At 47.4% G+C, this 20,197-nt stretch overlaps 1 protein-coding gene across 1 annotated transcript in view; it reads left to right on the top strand.

Moving 5' to 3' along the window:
- The window catches only part of Gtf2ird1 (GTF2I repeat domain containing 1), a 92,546-nt gene extending 88,388 nt beyond the window's left edge, over positions 1-4,158 (top strand). Inside the window, exons 26-28 of the mRNA XM_042055931.1 lie at positions 1,289-1,326; positions 2,225-2,418; positions 3,415-4,158. Coding sequence (XP_041911865.1) covers positions 1,289-1,326; positions 2,225-2,418; positions 3,415-3,483 — 301 coding nt within the window. The 3' untranslated portion in view covers positions 3,484-4,158. The remainder of the gene's footprint in view (positions 1-1,288; positions 1,327-2,224; positions 2,419-3,414) is intronic.
- Positions 4,159-20,197: the final 16,039 nt, after the last annotated feature.

Below are 20,197 nucleotides of genomic sequence, written 5' to 3'. Positions count from 1 at the left end.
TGGCTCAGCAGGTGGAAGCATTTGTGTAATCCTGAGAACTGGTGCTTGGATTCCAGTTCCCGCATAACACGTGGGGCTTCTCGTGCATGCCCGTGGCCCCATGAGTGGGGCTGAGACAGGATGGTGTCTGGAGTTGGCTGGCTTCCAGCCTAGTGAGAAACACCAACACCAGCTTTAGGGAGGGACCGTGGCTCCAAGGGAGACTTGGAGAATGGTAAAGGAAGACTCCCGGTACCCTCCCTTCTTGCCTCCTCCTGTGCACACTGGCTTGCACACCTGTCTACACACATGTACATAATAAATAATTCTTTAGAATAAAAATAACATAGAGGGTAGCTGAGAAAAAAACCCAACATTGACCTGTGCCCTCTACATACATACATGCTATTACACTTACACACACACACACACAGGTCCCTGGTGAGGTGACTCAGCAGGTAAAGATTAAAGATGCTCGCCACCAAGCCTGACAATCTAAGTAAGGTTTCCTGGGGCTCACATCATAAACAGAGCGAACTAACTTGACTCCCACCCTGACCTCTACTGAACACACATGCACCCATACATGCACAAAATAAATAAATATAAGGAAAAAATTTTTAAACAAAAAGAAAAAAATGAGCCAGGTGGCGGTGGTGGCGCATGACTTTAATGCCAGCACTCGGGAGGCAGAGGCTGGCGGATCTCTGCGAGTTTGAGGCCAACCTGGTCCACAAAGTAAGTTCACAAGTAAGGACATCTAGAACTGTAACAAAGAGAAACCCTGTCCTAAAAGGGGGGGAGGTGTTGAGGAATAATTGTGTGCTAATGTATTCCTGTAATCCCAGTAATAGAGAGGCAGGAGGAGGAGGATGAACCAGCCTTGGCTACAAAGTGAGGCCCCCGTCTCTAAAGGAAAAGAGTTTCAGGGGTTGTGTGCCCTGGCCCCTTGTGCGTGCTTTTGGTGGGAGCATATTCATGGTGGAAGGTGCTGCTCACCTCACGAGAGACAGGGAGTGGAGAGAGAAGAGAAAGCAGTGGTCCCAGGATCCCTACTGATCACCTGACCACAATGCCTTATCCCTACCCCTAGGCCCTACCTCATCAAGGTCTAGTGTGCCAGGTTGGCATCCACATATTTAACACATGGACCACTGGGCAACACTTATGGTGTAAAACTATAGCGTGACCTGACCGGGCAGTTGCCACAACAGCTGCATCTCCACTATGGAGAGCGGGTGTCCGTCTCCCAAGGAGTGGGTGAGGAGAGGAAAGCTCCTAACTGTAACCTTGCTTCTCTCTCTTTCAGACCTTTTGCCGAAGTCTGCAATGATGCCAAGGTGCCAGGTGAGTCAGAGGAAGGAGAGGCCGGCCTTCTGCCTCATGGGGACCAGTCAAAAATAAAAAAGCACAGGCAGGCACAGACCTTGGGGATGGTTCAGTGGATAAAGGTGCTTGCTGCTAATCCTGATGACCTGAGTTCAAATCCCTAGGACCCACATGATGGAGAAACTGAGCCAACTCCTGCAAGTTGTCCTCTGACCTCCATTCATGTGCCATATATGCATGCATAAATAAATATTTCTAAAAAAAAAATAGGAGAGGCTGGGGTGTGGCTCAGAGTATACCCAAAGTCCTTTTACGATTTCCCTAGCATCACGTAAATTAGGAATTGTGGCATGCACCTTTAATCCCAGTACTCAGGAGGTAGAGGCAGGAGGATCAGGAGTCAAGGCCAAGATCAGCTACACAGTGACTTGGAAGCTAGTCCAGGCTACGTGAGACCCTCCCTTTCTCAACAAACCAAACCGAGATACTTTGGTGGGAAGTGGGTAGAGGAACCTAGGGCTTTTAACGGTCACGGGGAGATAACCATACTAGAGATCGGACAGTCTGGGTGAGCTAGAGCGCTGTACTCGGCCTGTTGAGCTGGGCAAGGGGGTATTATTGGAAGCAAAGAAGGTCGGTAAATAGGAGCCAAAAGTGGGACAGCCGGCCCTTAGATCTGCTTAGAAATGAGGCTGGACAACTGAGCCTCAGTGGATGGGTAGAGAGTCACAGAGCCTAGGACGCTGGGAAAGGGTGTAGCTTTAGGTCAGAGGTATAGTACCTGCCTAGAATTCCCCCAATAAGGGCCTAAGAGTATAGTTCAACATGCACCAAGCCCTGGGTTCCATCCCAGGACATTGGGGGGTGGGGGGGAAACGTCAAACGCTGAAAATCTAAAAGCAAGGGCTTTCTCCAGGGAGTTCAGGAGGCCGACGCAGAACGGCCCCCAGCATCCGGTCTCAGCAACTGTTTCTCCCATCAGCCAAAGACATTCCCAAGCGCAAGAGGAAACGGGTCTCGGAAGGCAACTCAGTCTCCTCCTCTTCCTCTTCTTCATCCTCGTCCTCTAACCCAGAGTCTGTGGCATCCACCAACCAGATCTCCCTCGTGGTAAAGTCACGCAGATCTGAACGTCACCCTAATCCTGTGTAGCCTTTGCCCCGCCCTCAGGCAGGACCACCCACACAGTTCCAGGAACTGGGAGGCACTGTGCTCTAAAAGGGACTCCGGCCAACCTCAGAGGTGCAGGCGCATCCACTTGTTTTGCCCACAGGATAGACTGTGGGGGTCTATGCAGTCAGTCAGTGCAGGGCTTGAAGTGCTGGTGCCGCCAGAGGGTCGATGGTGACATGGCAGAACTCAGTCTCCATCATCAGTCGGCCACGTTGCTGAGTGTGGCCCTTGCCTGATTCAGAGGAAGGCCTATGTAAAGAACTGGGCGTGGTGGCCTATGCCTATAGCCCCAGAAGTTCAAGGCCCAGCTTGGGTTACATGAGATCAGAATGCTTGCCCTCGCGCACATGAAGCCCTCGCTTAGATCCCCAGCGTTGCATCAACTGGACCTGATGGCACACGCCTGTAATCCCAGCCCTGGAGAGGTAGAGGCAGGATGATCAGACGTTTAAGGTCAACCTCAGTACATGAGAAATCTGAGGCTAGCCTGGGCTATGTGAGACCGTCTCAATAGAAAAGAATGGAGGGGAAAGGGGGAAGAAAGACTCATTTTAGGATTTCTAGACCCTTTGTGTGTCCCTTCAGCCCCTTTCAGGGTACTCCCGAAAGCCCAGAATTTGCATTTTCTCCTACCTTCGTTTTTATCATTGAGTACATCTTCCTTTTACCCCGAGAGGAGGGACTGTATCTGTGGGGTGGAGCTGGGTATATGATGCTTACTGCACCTGCTCACTCAGCCCTCGCTGGTGTCTGATCCACTTGTCACACCAGGCTCTACCTGTGTTACCTTGGAGAGCTCTCTTGCCCTCTCTGGGCCTCAGTGGCTACATAAGTACATTTGAGTTCACCCTCAAGGAAAGGAGGCTAGTTATTCTGGGAAGTCTTCCTGTCCTTGGGAATCCTAACCTGGCCCCTCTGTCCCCCTCTTTCCAGCAGTGGCCAGTGTACATGGTGGACTATTCCGGACTAAACGTGCAGCTTCCAGATCCCCTCGACTATTAGACCTCAGAGCCGAATCAGGACCTCAACTCAGAAAGACTAAAGGAAATGTAATTTATGTACAAAGTATATTCGGATATGTATCGATGCCTTTTAGTTTTTCCAATGATTTTTACACTATATTCCTGCCGCCAAGGCCTTTTTAAATAAGTAAAAAAAAAAAGAAAAAAAGAAAAAGAAAAAAAGTGTGGCCTTTATCTTATTTTTTTTTTACAGTGGTTATATGTTATGCTTTTGGTGGTGTGGCCCCAACCACTGAGGGATTGAGTCAGGCAAGACACCAGCTCAGGTGCCTTGATTTCATACTCTGGGGTCTCACTGTGATGTCCAGGGACAGAACTTGTTTTCTTTATTGCCAAGGGACTAGTGGCCACAGAGTGCTTGCCCGGCTCTCACAAAGCCATGGGTTCCACCCCGGCGTTGCATATCCGGGACGTGATGGTGCACACCTGTAACCCCAGCACTCAGGAAGTGGTGACAGGAGGATCAGGACTTCCCATCTGGGACTGGGGAAAGTATGCCTGCCTTTGCATGCATGATCACCTGACTTCAGAATCCCAGTATACGGGTTAAAAAGCTGTGCGCCGTGGCATGGCATCCGCCTATAACCCCAGTGATGGGAGGCTGGAAACAAGAGGATCCCTGGAGCTTGCTGGCCTGCTAACCTAACCGTGAGCTCTGGGTTCAGAGAAGGAGCCTGTCTTCAAAAATTAGATGAAAAGGGGGAATAGCAAGATGGCTTAGTGGGTAGAGGTTCTTGCTGCCACGCCTGACAACCTGAGTTCAGTCCCAAGGACCACGGGAGGGAAGGAGGAGAAAATGGACTTTTGCACATTCCTCTCTGACCTCCGCACATACGCTGTCATATGGGAACACACACAAAGTATGATTTTTCAATTATATATGTGTGTGTGTGTGTGTTTAAATATGTTTATGTGTATCCTGAAGTAATGGAGGCAGACATCCCGTGTTGACCACCAGCCTTCAAACACACGTCTAAGCACATTTGTATACACATTCCACACATTCAAATACACACACACACACACACACACACACACATACACTGTATACATACACAAAATGGTTCAAGGCTAACTTGTAATACGTCTAACCTTATTTGGGGGAGGTGTTTATATTGTTTTGTTTTGTTTTGAGACAGGGTTTCTCTGTGTGGCCTTAGCTGTCCTGGAACTCGCTCTGTAGACCAGGCTGCCTTGAACTCAGATCCCCCTGCCTCTGCCTCCTGAGTGCTAGGATTAGAGGTGTGCGTCATCGCTGCCACCGCCAGGCACAGCCAGTGCTCCTAACAGCTGAGCCTTCTCTCCAGGCCTAAAATTAAAGGCATGCATCCCCACTACCTGGCATTTTTCCCCCTTGCTTGCTTACATTTTTTTTTTAAATTGAGACCATATGTTTGAAGGGAAAAAAGGGCTCTAGAAAGAGAAATACCATATTGTCTTTTTTATGTCCACAATAGTAAATGCTGATTACTGGAATTCTTGACTCTCTGCCTCTGTAGAGCTTTCAGACACACACACACTCAGGAAGACTTTCTCTTCCTGTGTCCCTTTCATGTCTATCTTGCCTGAACATACTACATTGTAGTCACCGGAAAGAAAAGGACACAGTGACCCCAGGATCTAGCTCTGATGCTCCAGTTCAGGTGTTTCTGCCAGGCCTGTGCATCCCCACTGGGAAAGAGGCCTTGTCCCAGACATCTGGATCAGCTTCCTCCTGGAAAGATCTTACAGACCCCAAAGTTAGCATGCCCCTGCCGACTGTCCATCTCTGCTGGCATCCAACCCCCATCACACACACACACATACACACGCGCACGCCCTAGCTGACCTCTTCCACATCTCAGAGATGGAAGGGGAAGTAGGGACACACAACACCAGGTACTCACCATCTTCTCTGGCTCCTGAATTTTGTTTGTTTGTTTGTTTTGAGGCAGGGTCTCATGTGGCCCAGGCTGGCCTCGACTTCATACATAACTGACAATGACCTTGAACTTGGGGTCTTCCTGTGTGCATCTCCCAACACTAGAATCACACAGGGCATTCACCACCACACTCAGCCCTTTCTCTTCAAGACCCGGCACTCCATCATGAACCACCATCCTTGGTCCTGTGGTACACCTCTAACCCCAGTATAGAGGGCTGAGGCAGGAGGATCTGGAGTTGAAGACCAGACCAAAAGGCACTCACTTCAAAAGCCCGATAAGTTCCAAGTTGAGACCCTGTCTAAAACTACAAAATGGAACAAATATAGGATAGCACCCGCCAGTCACCCAGCATTTGGGAAGTGAGGCCAGAGGATCAGTTCAAGGACATCCTCCTTATATAGCAAATCGGGAGGCCAGTCTGGACTACAAAGGTCCTTTTTTAAAAACAAAACCATAATCTGAGCATGGTAAATCTCTTGAGTCCAACCTGGTAAGTGCCAAGCCTCCTAGCACCTACGCGGGGTGGCCCACAACCGCCCCTGAAGTGAATGAATGGTCCCTACGTGTCTACACACATACACGTAATTTAGAGGAATAAAAATAGATCTTTTCAGATTTTGTATTTTCAAGACTGGGTTTCCCTGTGTAGCCTTGGCTGTTCTGGAACTAGCTCTGTAGACCAGGCTGGCCTCAAACCCACAGGATTAAAGGCATGTGCCACCACTGCCCAGACATAAATTTATTTGTTTGTTTGTTTGTTTTAAAGTTAAAAACCCTTAGATCAACTCCAGAGGCAGGGACAGTCAAAATTTCTGGGAGTTTGAGGCCTGCCAAGGCTACCTAGTGAGACCCTGTGTCAAATCTCTTACTTAGATCAGGGCTTTAACCACCACCACCACTCCGGCCCCCGCCGCCACCCCATAAGCGGCAGAGGGCGTAGCTCAGTAGTGGGGCACCTACATAACACATGAAGCCTGGGTTTCATCCCCCACATTTCAAAACAGAAAACAAGGAATTTTCCTCCCTATTTATACTCAGCGCTCCCCTCCCCCAGTCGGTCTTAGCTCAGCCTCATAAGCCACCCTTTATCCGCTGCTGGAACCTGGCTTTGGTCTAGAGAAGGCCGTGGGTACCTGGTGCCCTTATTCTGGGAGCAGCCACTGGCGCCTGTCTGTGGTCTAGAGCCGCCCCCACTATGACCTAAGGCCACCGGATCAGAGCTCGCGGTTGGAGTCCCTGGGTGGGGCCGGCTCTGGGAAACAGGATCCGACGCCTATGAGCAATACAAAGCCGCACATTCCCTCGGCAGATAGATCCCTGCAATTCAGCGGGCCTGGGCTACAGAGACCCGGTCTCTAAACAAAACGGGCTGGGAGAAAGTAGCTCAGGAGGTCGAGTGCTTGCCTAGCTAGCAGCAGGCGCTGGATTCCATCCTAGCGCTGCAGAAAACTGGGCACAGTGGGTGGGACGCATCTATAACCCCAATACTGGCGATGGCAGGAGGATCAAGAGTGTGAGGACCGTTTGAGCCACGTGAGACCCAGAGCAAAATTACAAAATTAAAAATACAAGCACCCACAAAAGTAATTAGTTAAGGGGACCTACCCCTCCAAAGCAGTCTTTTGTTGTTTGAGACTGGGCCCTGTGTTACCCAGGCTGGTCTCAAACTCCTTACGGTACAGAGGATGGCCTTGAACTTTTGATCCCCTTGCTTCCACCTCCCAAGTGCTAGGATCACAGGTGTCTCCACACCTGACTTCATCTAAGAATTTGCCTGTTTCCCCTGTCCTGGCCTCATATCTCTCCCCAACCCCACTTCCTGGGTCCCGAACTTTGGGAGTTGCGGCCCAGCCCAGGTCAGACCTGCCCCTGGCTTCCTGCGCTCCCTGATCGCCCCGGAACACCTTCCTGGATTCGACTGCAGCGTCTTCCAGATGCTATTTATGCAAGCACTCAAGAATCTGTGCGCGCGCCGCACTTTGGAAAGTGATTTGATTCAAAGCGCTCATTCTTTAATTAAACCTCATTTAACCGCCATCTGTCTCCGTTCAAAATGGCTTCGTGTTTTGCAACTCGAAATGAGAATTGTTGTTGGGTTTTGTAAACACATCCCCCACCCCCACCCCCCAAAAAAGAAAAATCACAAAACACTTTCCAAAGTAACAAATGAGGGATGTGAATTGCTGTGCGGCGTTTCAAATGTTCTAATTGCCCGGGGATGTGTGCTGGTGGGTGTCTAATCATCCTATATACAAATTCTTTGTATAAAGATCTGGTATCAATGAAAAGATGGAGATTATAGAAAATGCTGGAATTATATCTGACTGAAAACAGTAATAAAGCAATCATCAGCCAGAAACAAGGCCAGGGTGAGGCAGGAGGGAAGAAACGGAGTGGCGCTGCCCACACCTGCTCCCCACACCTGCTTCTCCAGAGGAGCCGCTCTGGGCCCAGGTGCATCCGGGGTACCAGGCGGATAAGGGTGGGCTTGTATTCTTGGGGACAGGAGCTTCCAAACTATTACCACTGTAAAATGTCTCTCTGTGTCTCTGTCTCTGCCCCCTCTCTCTTTGCGTATTTCTCCGTCTCTATCTTACATCTATCTCCCTCATAAATGCACACACACACACACACACTCATTCCCTAGCCCAGTGTTGTAGAAGGCTGAACATAACAGCAGACATCTTTATCAGGGTAGCTTTGACAACTTACGGGTCAATCCAAGATGGAACTGATTGGCTCCAAGGACTGCCGCCGCTATTCATTCATACAAGGAGGGAGTAAGGAGGTATCTGGGCCCCTCGCTTGATCTCAGACACTTCTTCCTGCACCTTCCAGACAACTGTGTGTAATTCTGCCCTGACTGCTTGTGGCCCTTCCAGTCTTGGGAAGCGTCAGGAGACTGTGGAAAGCTACCCGAAGCTGGGTCTCCACCAATGTGGCTGTGCCGAAGCTGTCATCCTCGCCATCCTTGCTGGGACCAGACTTCAGTATTGTGAATGTTCCCCCCACCCCCACTACTCCCGTCAGTACCCCTCATGATCTGTGGGTGAGTCCAATAAACTCATCAGCTCCCCACATCAGACTTGGGTTAGAATGGTACTTTGACTTGCCCGTACTGCGTAAGGAGGGGTAGACGTGTCTCTACAAGGAGTTCCCACAACACCCAAGCTGACCCCGGGTTCCACGACCCTTCTGCCTCAGCCTCCTGAGTTGCTGGGATTAGAGACCTGTGCCGCCTCCTGCTCATGGAGTCTAAATAATGTCTGCTAAAGCCCAGGGAGTCAGGCTCTTACTGCATTCGATACTTTTCTCGGTGCTTCAGCAAAAGACCCCGCAAAAGCAACTGAAGGGAAGCTCTCTTTGGGCTCACAGTTTGAAGATGCACCCCATCCTGGAGGGGAACGGAAAGTATGATGGGAGGAGCCTAAGGCAGCTGGTCACGTGGCATCCACAGGCGCTCCACTCAGTTTCATTTTAATGCAATTTAGGACTCCAGCCCATGGGATGGTGCCACCCAAGTTAGAGTTGTTGGTCTTCCCGCCTCCGCTAACTCAAGCCAGCCAGCCATGGTGATTCTGTATCCCTCCAAGCTGAGGAAACTAACCATCATATTTGCCCTCTAACTGGGTCAGGAAATGGGGGAAAATGAAGGAGGTCAGGAGCCCCCTCTTTTATTGTTAATTTTTATTTTATGTGTGTAGTTGTTTTGCCTGCATCTCTATCTGTGTGCCATGTACATGCCTGGTGCATGTGAAAACCACGAGAGGTCATCTGGTCTGGAGCTGGAGTCACAGGCAGTTGTGAGCTGCCATATGGTTGCCGGGAATCAGAACCAGGTCCTCTGGAAGAACAGCCAGTGCTCTTGACTGCTGATCCATCTATCCACCCCCCCATTTAAATACATATTTATTTTTATTTATTATTTAATTAACTAAATTAATTTTTTATTGTCTATGTATGAGTGTCTTTACCTGCATGTATGTCTGTGCAATTCATGTGCTTCTGGTACCTGCAGGAGCCAGAAGAGGGCGTCAGATCCCCTGGAATTGGAGTTACAGACAGTAGTGAACCGCCATAAGGATGCTGAGTACCAAACCTGGGTCCTTTGAAGAAGCGGCAGGTGCTCTTCACACTGCTCTGGAATCCACCCTCCCCCCCCCCCTTTTAAAGTAGTCACAGCATGACTCCATGAAAGGGAAAATGAGCCTGAGGAAAATAGTGCTCGTGGTTGGCCACTGAGGGGAAACTGAGGCTTAGTGGCCAAGACCTTGACTGAAGTACAAGGTCAATAGAGAAACTGGACTGGGGTCACAGCGGCAGAGGAGGAGGACCTTAGGACTCACTGATCTCAAAGAAGTTGAGGTGTGGATTAAAACAAGACCCCAGGGAGCTGGAGAGAACGCTCAGAGGTTAAGAGCATTGCTTGCTCTTCCAAAGGTCCTGAGTTCAATTCCCAGCAACCACATGGTGGCTCACAACCATCTGTAATGAGGTCTGGTGCCCTCTTCTGGCGTGCGGGCATACAGACAGACAGAATATTGTATACATAACAAGCAAATAAATATTAAAAAAAAAAAAACACCCAACACTTTGCTTGCACATTAGTGTCCATAATGCATTGAAAAAAAATAAATAAAATAAAATATAAAAAAAAACAAACCCAAGACCCCAGGCTCCAGCTAACTGTGGCATTTACTCACACTTACTCTTGAGAGTCCCTGGGTTTTAATCTTTAGTACAAAGAAGGAAGAGAGGAATCCCAGCACTTTGGGGGACTGGGGCAGGGATCACCACAACTCTGAGATCTACCTGGGCTACATAGTGAGTTTAAAGCCAGTCTAGTCTAAAAAAAAAAAAAAAAAAAAAAAAAAAAGGTAGCCAGGCAGTGGTGGTGCACAGTGGATCTCTGAGTTCGAGACCACCTTGGTCTACAAGAGTGAGTTCCAGGATAGCCAGGACTGTTACATGGAGAAACCCAGTCTCAAACTGCCCCTCAAAAAGTAAATACATAGGGGCTGGAGAGATGGCTCAGAGGTTAAGAGCATTGCCTGCTCTTCCAAAGGTCCTGAGTTCAATTCCCAGCACCCACATGGTGACTCACAATCATTGGTAACTCCAGTTCCAAGAGATCTGGTACTCTCTTTTGGCCTCCACAGGCACCAGGCATGAATGTGGTACACAGATGTACATACAGACAGAACACCATACATATAAAAATAAAACCTAATTAAAGAACAACAACAACAACAAAGCAAGCAGCCAGGCAGTAGTGGTGCAAACTGTTAATCCCAGCACTTGGGAGGCAGTGGCAGGCAGATCTCTGAGTTCGAGGCCAGCCTGGTCTACAGAGCTAGTTCTAGGACAGGCTCCAAAACTACAGAGAAATCCTGTCTCAAAAAAAGAAAAAGAAAAAGAAAAACAAACAACAACAAAAAATCCAAAGGCAAAACAGGATAATTTAAGTTAGAAAAACTGGCTAGAAACAAGCCAATCTAAGGCTAGGCGTTCGTAAGTAAGAATAAGTCTCTGTGTATTTATCTGGGAGCTGGGGGAACGGCCCCCCAAAAGTAAAAAACGCCCCAACTACACAGTAGTTTAGAGACAGTACCACCCACCCCCGATAGAGAAGCGCTAACAGCAGCGCCACCTATTGGTGGCCTGTACCGGTCCTGCGCGGAGGCTGGTACGGGATAGGCGCCAGATGCAATGCCCTGTAGTGAATGATTCCCTACATGAAAGTGAAGGCAAGAGCCTGGAGAGATGGCCCAGAGAGCAAGAGCACTTGCTCTTGTAGAGGACTTGAATTCGATGGTCAGTTCACAAATACCCTCTCCAGGGGACCCATCACCCTCTCCAGGGGACCCATCACCCTCTCCAGGGGACCCATCACCCTCTCCAGGCTTCTCAACACCTGCACTCATGCACACATACACAGTCAGACATGTACACATGAATACAAATAATTAAAAAAAAAGAAAGAAAAGAAAGTGGAGGCGAAATTCTGTCTCTCTGAATGGTGGAGCTCTGTTGACAGGTCCGTGTGTCCCACAAGCCTGCAACCAACTTACCAACTCAGGGATGAAGCCATCTTATCCCCTCCCAGGGCTTGGACCAGGCATCCCTCGGCAGTTGCTAAAGCTTCAAGCAGTGGCACATGACGGTCATCCCAGCACTGGAAAGGTAGATGCAGGAGACTGGGGTGAAAGACCAGTCTCAGGTACATATGGAGTTTGAGGCCAGCCTGGGCTACCCGAGACTGGCGCACGCCTTTAATCCCAGCACTCGGGAGGCAGAGGCAGACGGATCTCTGTGAGTTCGAGGCCAGCCTGGTCTACAAGAGCTAGTTCCAGGACAGGCTCTAAAAAAGCTGCAGAGAAACCCTGTCTCGAAAAACCAAAAAAAAAAAAAAAAAAAAAAAAAAAAATGAAACAAGGACTTCAATACAGGCCGATGCCACCAAGCCTGGCTAACAAGTCATTCTCTTTCATTTTTATTTGTTTGTTTGTTTGTTTATGTTTTTCAAGACAGCGTTTCTCAGTAGCTATGGAGTCAGTTCTGAAACTTGCTCTGTAGACCAGGCTGGCCCTAAACTCACAACGATCCACCTGCCTCTGCCTCCTGAGTGCTAGGATTAAAGGCATGTGCCACCACTGCCCAGCCAAGTCATTCTTGGTAGAAATTACAATCCACGTAAAATATCTGGAACATAATAATTTGGCCTGGGCATGGTGGTACATGTCTATAACCACAGAACTCTGGAGGCGGGTAGAGCTCTGTGAGTTTAGGGCCAGCCAAGACTGTATAGTAAGACCCTGACTCAGAAGCAAAATAAAAGCAGGATGATGGTGGTGCACACCTTTAATCCCAGCATTGGGGAGGCAGAGGTAGGTGGATCTTTGTAAGTTTAAGGCCAGCCTGGTCTCTCAGAGTGAGTTCCAGGACAGTCAGAGCTGCTACACAGAGAAGCTGTGTCTCAAAACAAAAGAAAACAAACAAAAAAAATTAATAAATGATGGGCTGTGGTGGCGCAGGCCTTTAATCCCAGCATTCACAATGCAGCAACGGGCAGATTTCTGAGTTCAAGGCCAGCCTGGTCTACAGAGTGAGTTTCAGGATAGCCAGGGCTACACAGGCAAACCTTGTGTCAATGCTACTACCCCTACTCAAAAAAAAATTCAATTAAAAATAACAAAATGCTTTATTGGATAGAGGTGATTGCTGCAGATTGTGGCAACAATCTGAGTTTGATCCATGGGACCCACGTGGTGGAAGGAGAGAACTGTCTCTTGTAAACTTTCCTCTGATGTCCACAAATACAGAAGGAAGTGTGTGCACCCTCATTTGAACATACAAGCCCCTCCCATGCACTCACGAACACACACTTCTTTTTTTATTGATAATTATTAAGCTCTACATTTTTCTCTGCTCCCCTCCCTGCCTCTCCCCTCGCCCCTTCAATCCTCCCCCAAAGTCCCCATGCTCCCAATTTACTCAGGAGATCTTGTTTTTTTATACTTTCTACTTCCCATGTAGATTAGATCTATGTAAGTCTCTCTTAGTGTCCGCATTGTTGTCTAAGTTCTCTGGAATTGTGGTTTGTGGGCTGGCTTTCTTTGCTTTATGTTTAAAAACCACCTATGAGTGAGTACATGTGATAATTGTCTTTCTGTGTCTGGGTTACCTCACTCAAAATAATGTTTTCTAGTTCCATCCATTTTCCTGAGAAATTCAAGCTGTTGGTATTTTTTTTCTGCTGTGTTTTTCTCCATTGTGTAAATGTACCACATTTTCCTTATTCATTCTTCGGTCGAGGGGCATTTATGTTGTTTCCAGGTTCTGGCTATGACAAACAAAGCTGCTATGAACATAGTTGAGCACATGTCCTTGTGGTACAATTGAACATCCTTTTGATATATACCCAAAAGTGGTATTACTGGGTCTTGAGGAAGGTTGTTTCCTAATTTTCTGAGAAATCACCACACTGACATCCAAAGGGGTTGTACCAGCTTGCACTCCCACCAGCAATGCAGCAATGTTCCCTTTTCCCCACAACCTGTCCAGCATAAGTTGTCATCAGTGTTTTTGATCTTGGCCATTCTTACAGGTGTAAAATAGAATCTCAGGGTTCTTCTTCCTTCCTTCCTTTCCTTTCTTTCTTTCTTTCTTTCTTTCTTTCTTTCTTTCTTTCTTTCTTTCTTATGTATACAATATTCTGTCTGCATGTATGCCTGCAGGCCAGAAGAGGGCACCAGACCTAATTACAGATGGTTGTGAGCCACCATCTGGTTGCTGGGAATTGAACTCAGGACCTTTGAAAGAGCAGGCAATGCTCTTAACCTCTGAGCCATCTCTCCAGCCCCTCAGAGTTGTTTTGATTTGCATTTCTCTGATGACTAAGGATGTTGAACATTTCTTAAATGTCTTTCAGCCATTTTAGATTCCTCTGTTGAGAGTTCACTGTTTAGGTCTGTTTTCCATTTTTTTTTTATTGGATTATGTGATCTTTTGGTGTCTAATTTATTGAGTTCGTTGTATATTTTGGAGATCAGACTTCTGTCTGATATGGAGTTAGTGAAGATCTTTTCCCATTCTTTAGGCTGTCATTTTGACTTGTTGCTTTACAGAAGCTTTTCAGTTTCTGGACTTCCCATTTATTAATTGTTATCTCAGTGTCTGTGCTGCTCGGGTTATATTTAGGAAGTGGTTCCCTGTGCCAATGCGTTCAAGTGTACTTCCCACTTTCTCTTCTATAAGGTTCAGTGTGGCTGACTTTATGTTGAGGTCTTTGATCCATTTGGACTTGAGTTTTGTGCATGGTGAGAGATATGGGTCTATTTTCATTCTTCTACATGTTGATATCCAGTTATGCCAGCACCACTTGTTAAATATGCTTTCTTTTTTCCATTTGATATTTTTGCTTCTTTATCAAAGATCAGGTGCTCGAAGATGTGTGGATTGATATCCGCGTCTTCTATTCGGTTCCAGTGGTCCTCCTGTCTGTTCTTATGCCAATACCAGGCTGTTTTCAGTACTGTAGCTCTGTAGTAGAGTTTGAAGTCAGGGATTGTGATGCCTCCAGAAGTTCTTTTATTGTACAGAATTGTTTTGGCTATCCTGGTTTTTTTTTGTTGTTGTTGTTTGTTTGTTTTTTTTTTTTTTTTTTTTTTTGCTTTTCCAAATGAAGTTGAGTACCGTTCTTTCGAGGTCTTTGAAGAATTTTGCTGGGATTTTGATGGGCATTGCATTGAATCTGTAGATTGCTTTTGGTAAGATTGCCATTTTTACTATGTTAATTCTGCCTACCCAAGAATATTGGAGATCTTTCCACTTCACACACACACACTTCTAATAAATAATTTTAATGAGGAGGTTGAGAAGGAGGAGAAGGAAGCCCCCCACCTCCAGTGAGGGGAAGAGGCAGAAGAAAGTAACCAAATGGAATTCTGAAAAGCGTCCCCTCGTGGTCCCCCAGAGCCTTGCTTGGCCTCTACAGATCACCTGATACCTTGTCTCTGAACCCTAAAGTGCCATGCCCTGTGCCCTGCCCCAGCCAAAGTGAAGCGGTTCAGGCACCTGCTGTGAGATGCAGAATGATGACCACTCAGACAGTGGACAGACAGGAAAGCCTGGCTGCAGAAGAGGAAATAGAACAGGGAGGCTGGAATGTAAGAGGACATTGTCACCCTAGTCCCAGGCTGCAGTGCAGCCCACACAGGGGTGATGTGGAGCCAAGATGGCTCTAAGAAGCCAAGATCTGTTGACTGAAAATAGAAGCCAAGTATATGGTCAGCTACACTGTAGGTGTGGTATATAGGCCTGCATATGTGTATATGTGTGCGTGTGGGGGGTGTTCATGTGTGCACATATGTGGGTGTGGAGGCCTTCCTTGGTGTCCTTCCTCAGGAGCCATCTCTCTTATTTGTTATGTTTTCTTTTTGGATTTATGTTTACTACTTATTTGTGCATGTGTATGTGCCCATGCTCCTGAATATGCACTGGGGCCCAAACAGGTGGGAAGAGAGCTTCGGATCCCCAGCTGCTAGAGTGCCAGGCAGTTGTGAGCCATCTGGTATGGCTTCTGGGAAAGGAACTCAGGCCCTCTGCAAGAGCGGCAAGTGTTTTTAAGCCCCGACTCACCTTTCTAGCCCTTGTTAGAGTTTTTGGTGTCTCAGTGACCTGGCGCTGGCCAAGTCAGCTAGGAGTCCATCGCTACCACCTTCACTTCCCCTGGGATTACAACCACATGACTGCTCTGCTCTTACCTTTTGACATTGGTGCTGGGGATCAAAATCGGGTCAAGATTGCAAGACAGCACTTTACCAAACTACCAAACCTCACAGCTTCTCTCTCTCTCTCTCTCTCTCTCTCTCTCTCTCTCTCTCTCTCTCTCTGTCTTTCTTTTTCTGAGACAGAGTTTCACTATATAGTTTTAGCTATCCTGGAACTCACTGTATAACCCGGGCTGGCCTTGAACCCGTGTTGTTCTGGCCTCAGCTCCCCAGAATACAGGCGTGCACCATTGTGCCTGGCTAGGTCATCTGTCCAAGTATCAAGGTCCTTATGGGTTTTATTTTTAATTTGAAAAATTATTTATGGAGACAGGCGATGGTGGCGCACACCTTTAATCCCAGCACTTGGGAGGCAGAGGCAGGCAGATCTCTGTGAGTTCGAGGCCAGCCTGGTTTTTCTTTTTTTTGGTTTTTCGAGACAGGGTTTCTCTGCAGCTTTTTTAGAGCCTGTCCTGGAACTAGCTCTTGTAGACCAGGCTGGTCTCGAACTCACAGATATCCACCTGCCTCTGCCTCCCGAGTGCTGGGATTAAAGGCATGTGCCACCACCGCCCGGCCAGCCTGGTTTTTCAGAGCAAGTTCCAGGACAGCCAAAGATACACAGAGAAATCCTGCCTCGAAAAAACAACAAAATTATTTGCGGCCCTGGAGACAGGGCTCAACAGTTAAGGACACTCACTACTCTTATTGAAGACCCAGGTTTGGTTCCCAGCATCTGCACCCTAACTCCAGTTCCAGGGGCTCTGATGCCCTCTTTGGGGCCGGGGGGAGGGGGGCCACGGGACACATCTAAACACATCTAACAACTGCGGTAGGTGTCTACTGTGGTGGTCTGAGTCAAAGGCATCTGTCCCTAGGGAAGCTCATGAGCCTGAAGTAGGAATTTATACAGAATCTCCATGAGATGGCAGCAATTCTTCACATATGCGTGAAAAAAAATGAGCTTAACTCGAAATTTTAATTATTTTTACTGAAATCTAAAATAGGTTTTTATGTACTTCAACTTTACCTGCCTTGAAATAAAGTCTATAATTTAAAAATATTGAAATTGTACCAGGCAGGGTGGTGTATGTCTGTAATCCCAACACTTCAGGGGCAGAGAGTCAGAAGTTCGAGGCCGGCCAGGACTACATGAAATCCTGTGTCTGAAGATCATCTATAGGCTGTTGAATGGCTAGGTGGGTAAATGCGCTTGCTGTCAGGCCTCATGAGCTGGTTAGATATCTGGGACCCATGGTGGAAGGAAAGAACCAAGGTCCACAGGTTGTCCTCTGACCTCCACATGTGCACCATGGTACATGTAGACTCACACACAAATACATAATTTAGATGTTTTTTGTTGTTGTTGTTGTTGTTGTTGTGTTTTTTTAAAAAAAAAAGATGGGTTGCCTGGCAGTGGTGGCGCACGCCTTTAATCCCAGCACTCGGGAGGCAGGGACAGGTAGATCTCTGTGAGTTTGAGGCCAGCCTGGTCTACAGTGCAAGTGCCAGGACAGGCTCCAAAACTACAGAGAAACCCTGGCTCAAAAAACAAAACAAAACAAAACAAAACAAACAAATAAACAAAAAAGATGGAGAATGGTTAGGAAGACATGGCTGGGCAGTGGTGGCACACACCTTTAAAACTATCACTTGTGGGGGGCTGGAGAGATGGCTCAGTGGTTAAGAGCACTGGCTGCTCTTCCAGAGGTCCTGAGTTCAATTCCCAGCAACCACATGGTGGCTCACAACCATCTGTAATGAGATCTGGCACCCTTCTCTGGCATGCGGGTATACATGGAGGCAGAATGTTGTATACATAATAAATAAATCTTTAAAAAAAACAGAACTATCACTTGGGAAGCAGAGACAAGATGACCTCTGAGAGTTCAAGGCCAGCCTAGGGCTGGATCTACTATTTTCTCCGGATTGATTCTCGTCTCAGTTTACAGTGGGAGGAAACCAATCAACAAATGGCCAGCCTTACCCGACTGTGACAGAGAACAGGACACAGAGTGGGCAGTCCTGACACAAGAGAAGGGCTTCCACCTGGGAGGCTAGGACTGGGAGGATTAAGCACCTCAGGCCCCCCCATATCCTTCCCCACTTCTGTCTAGCTAAGGTAGTCTTAATTCTCTAAGCAATTTTGTTTTGCAACAAGGTCTCCTAGAGCCTGGAATGACCTTGAATTTTTGATCCTCCAGCATCCATCTCCGGAGTGCTGGGATGACAGACTTGTACAACCAAGCCCAGCTCTGTTTCTTTGTGTGCATGCGCGCGTGCGCACGCACAAGCACTGGCAAAGTGAAGGTCAGAGGAATCAATTGCAAGAGTCAGTTTTTTTCCTATAGTGGGCTCTAAGGCTCAAATTCATATTCTCAGGCTTTTACGGCAAGCACCTTCGCTGGATCAACCATCTCACTTGCTTGGGATTGCTATTTGAGATCAAATTACACTGTAGCCCAGGCTAGTCTGGAACTCACTGTGTAGCCCAGACTGGCCTTAAACACATACAATCCTCTTGCATTAAACTTGACTGTTAGGTTTCATTAAGACCCTATAATGGGGGCTGGAGAGATGGCTCAGTGGTTAAGAGCACTGGCTGCTCTTCCAGAGGTCCTGAGTTCAATTCCCAGTAACCACATGGGGGCTCACAACCATCTGTAATGAGATCTGGTGCCCTCTTCTGGACTGCAGGCATGCATACAGACAGAATACTGAGAATACGGTATACATAATAAATAAATAAATCTTTAAAAAAAAAGATTCTATAGTAGCCAGGTGGTGGCACACCTTTAATCCCAGCACTTGGGAGACTGGGAGACTGGGAGACTGGGGGGTGGGGGTGGGGGTGGGGGTGGGGGAATCTCTGTGAGATCAAGGTCAATCTGGCCTACAGCCAAAGTTACACTTAGAAGCCCTGTCTGAAAAAACCATAAAGGGAAAAGATCCCATAGTAAATTTACATTTTTTAAAAAATTATGTTCATTTACGGGGAGAGGTCCACATTCACTGCTGTGGAGGCCAGAGGGCAACCTGTAGGAGTCACTCTCTTTTTCCACCGTATGGGGGGTGGGGCTTGAACTCAGGTCCTCAGCCTTGACTGTGAGCACTTTTACCAGGCCAACCATCTCACTGGTCCCACGGCAGCACTTTAACCGTCCTCTGTGGGATGACTCGGCATTGAACGTGTTTGCTGGCGACCTGCAATTTGCTAGGTCTTTCTTTAATTGAATATAATTATGACTCGCCCCCCCACCCCGAGATTCATGCCCCTCTGACTGAACGCAGTGAAGTCACTCCTCAAATACGTGACTGTTTCCCTTCATGTCCCTTTGGGGTCTCTTCCCTAAAATGCTGCCTAAATACGATTACGTTCAGGGTATTTGGTGTTTTATTTCATTATTATTGCTGTTGTTGTTGTTGTTTTGTTTTCCAGACAGGGTTTCTCTAGCTGTCCTGGAACTCACTCTGTAGACCACGCTGGCCTCAAACTCAGAGATCCACCTGCCTCTGCCACCTGAGTGCTGGGATTAAAGGTGTGTGCCGTGACCTCCAGGTCACTTAACCGCTCTTACAAAGGACCTAGGTTTAGTTCTAGCACCTGCATGACTGCTCACAGCCATCTGTAACTCTAGTTCCAGGGGCTCTGATGCCCTCTTCCAGCCCCTGAGGACACCAGGCATGTTTGTGGTGCACAGACATACATGCAGGCAAACATTCTTGTACATTTTGAAAAAAATAAAAATAAATCCAAAAAGTCAGGTGAGCCTTGCTGCCAAGTCTGACTAGAATTACATTCCTGGGACTTAAGTGGTGGAAAGAGAGAACCACCTCCTAAAAATCATCCTCTGATACACACACACACACACACACACACATCTCTGTGAGTTTGAGGCCAGCCTGGCCTACAAGAGCTACTTTCAGGACAGGCTCCAAAGCTACAAAGAAACCCTGTCTCAAAAAACCACAAAAGAAGAAAGAAAGAAAGAAAGAAAGAAAGAAAGAAAGAAAGAAAGAAAGAAAGAAAGAAAGACACACAGACAGACACACAGACATAGACACATACACTCAGATACACAGTCACACACTCACACACTCACACATTCACACTCATACACACACACTCACACAACGTAATTTTTAAAATAATTTACTTATTTTATTTTATGTACATTGGTGTTTTGCCTGTATGTATGTCTATGTAAGGGTATTCAGTCTCCTGGAACTGGAGCTACAGACAGTTGTGAGGTGCCATATGAGTGCTGGGACTTGAACCCGGGTCCTCTGGAAGAGCAGCCAGTGCTCTTAACCGCTGAGCCATCTCTCCAACCCCCACAATGAAATTTCTTAAAATCAAAATAAACAAAAGATTCTCTGTTTGAACTGGTGTGTACCCACAGAGAGGTTTCTCACAACACAATGTCAAGCTGAAACCGGACACGAAACCAGACATAAAAGAACACAGCGGGGAGCTGGGGTGGGTCTTAGCAGCGTG

This window comes from Arvicola amphibius, chromosome 10, assembly GCF_903992535.2.
Source record: "Arvicola amphibius chromosome 10, mArvAmp1.2, whole genome shotgun sequence".
In the NCBI taxonomy this organism is placed as follows: domain Eukaryota; kingdom Metazoa; phylum Chordata; class Mammalia; order Rodentia; family Cricetidae; genus Arvicola; species Arvicola amphibius.
Note: the sequence above shows the minus strand (reverse complement) of the source record. Positions and strands in the feature narration are given on the sequence as shown.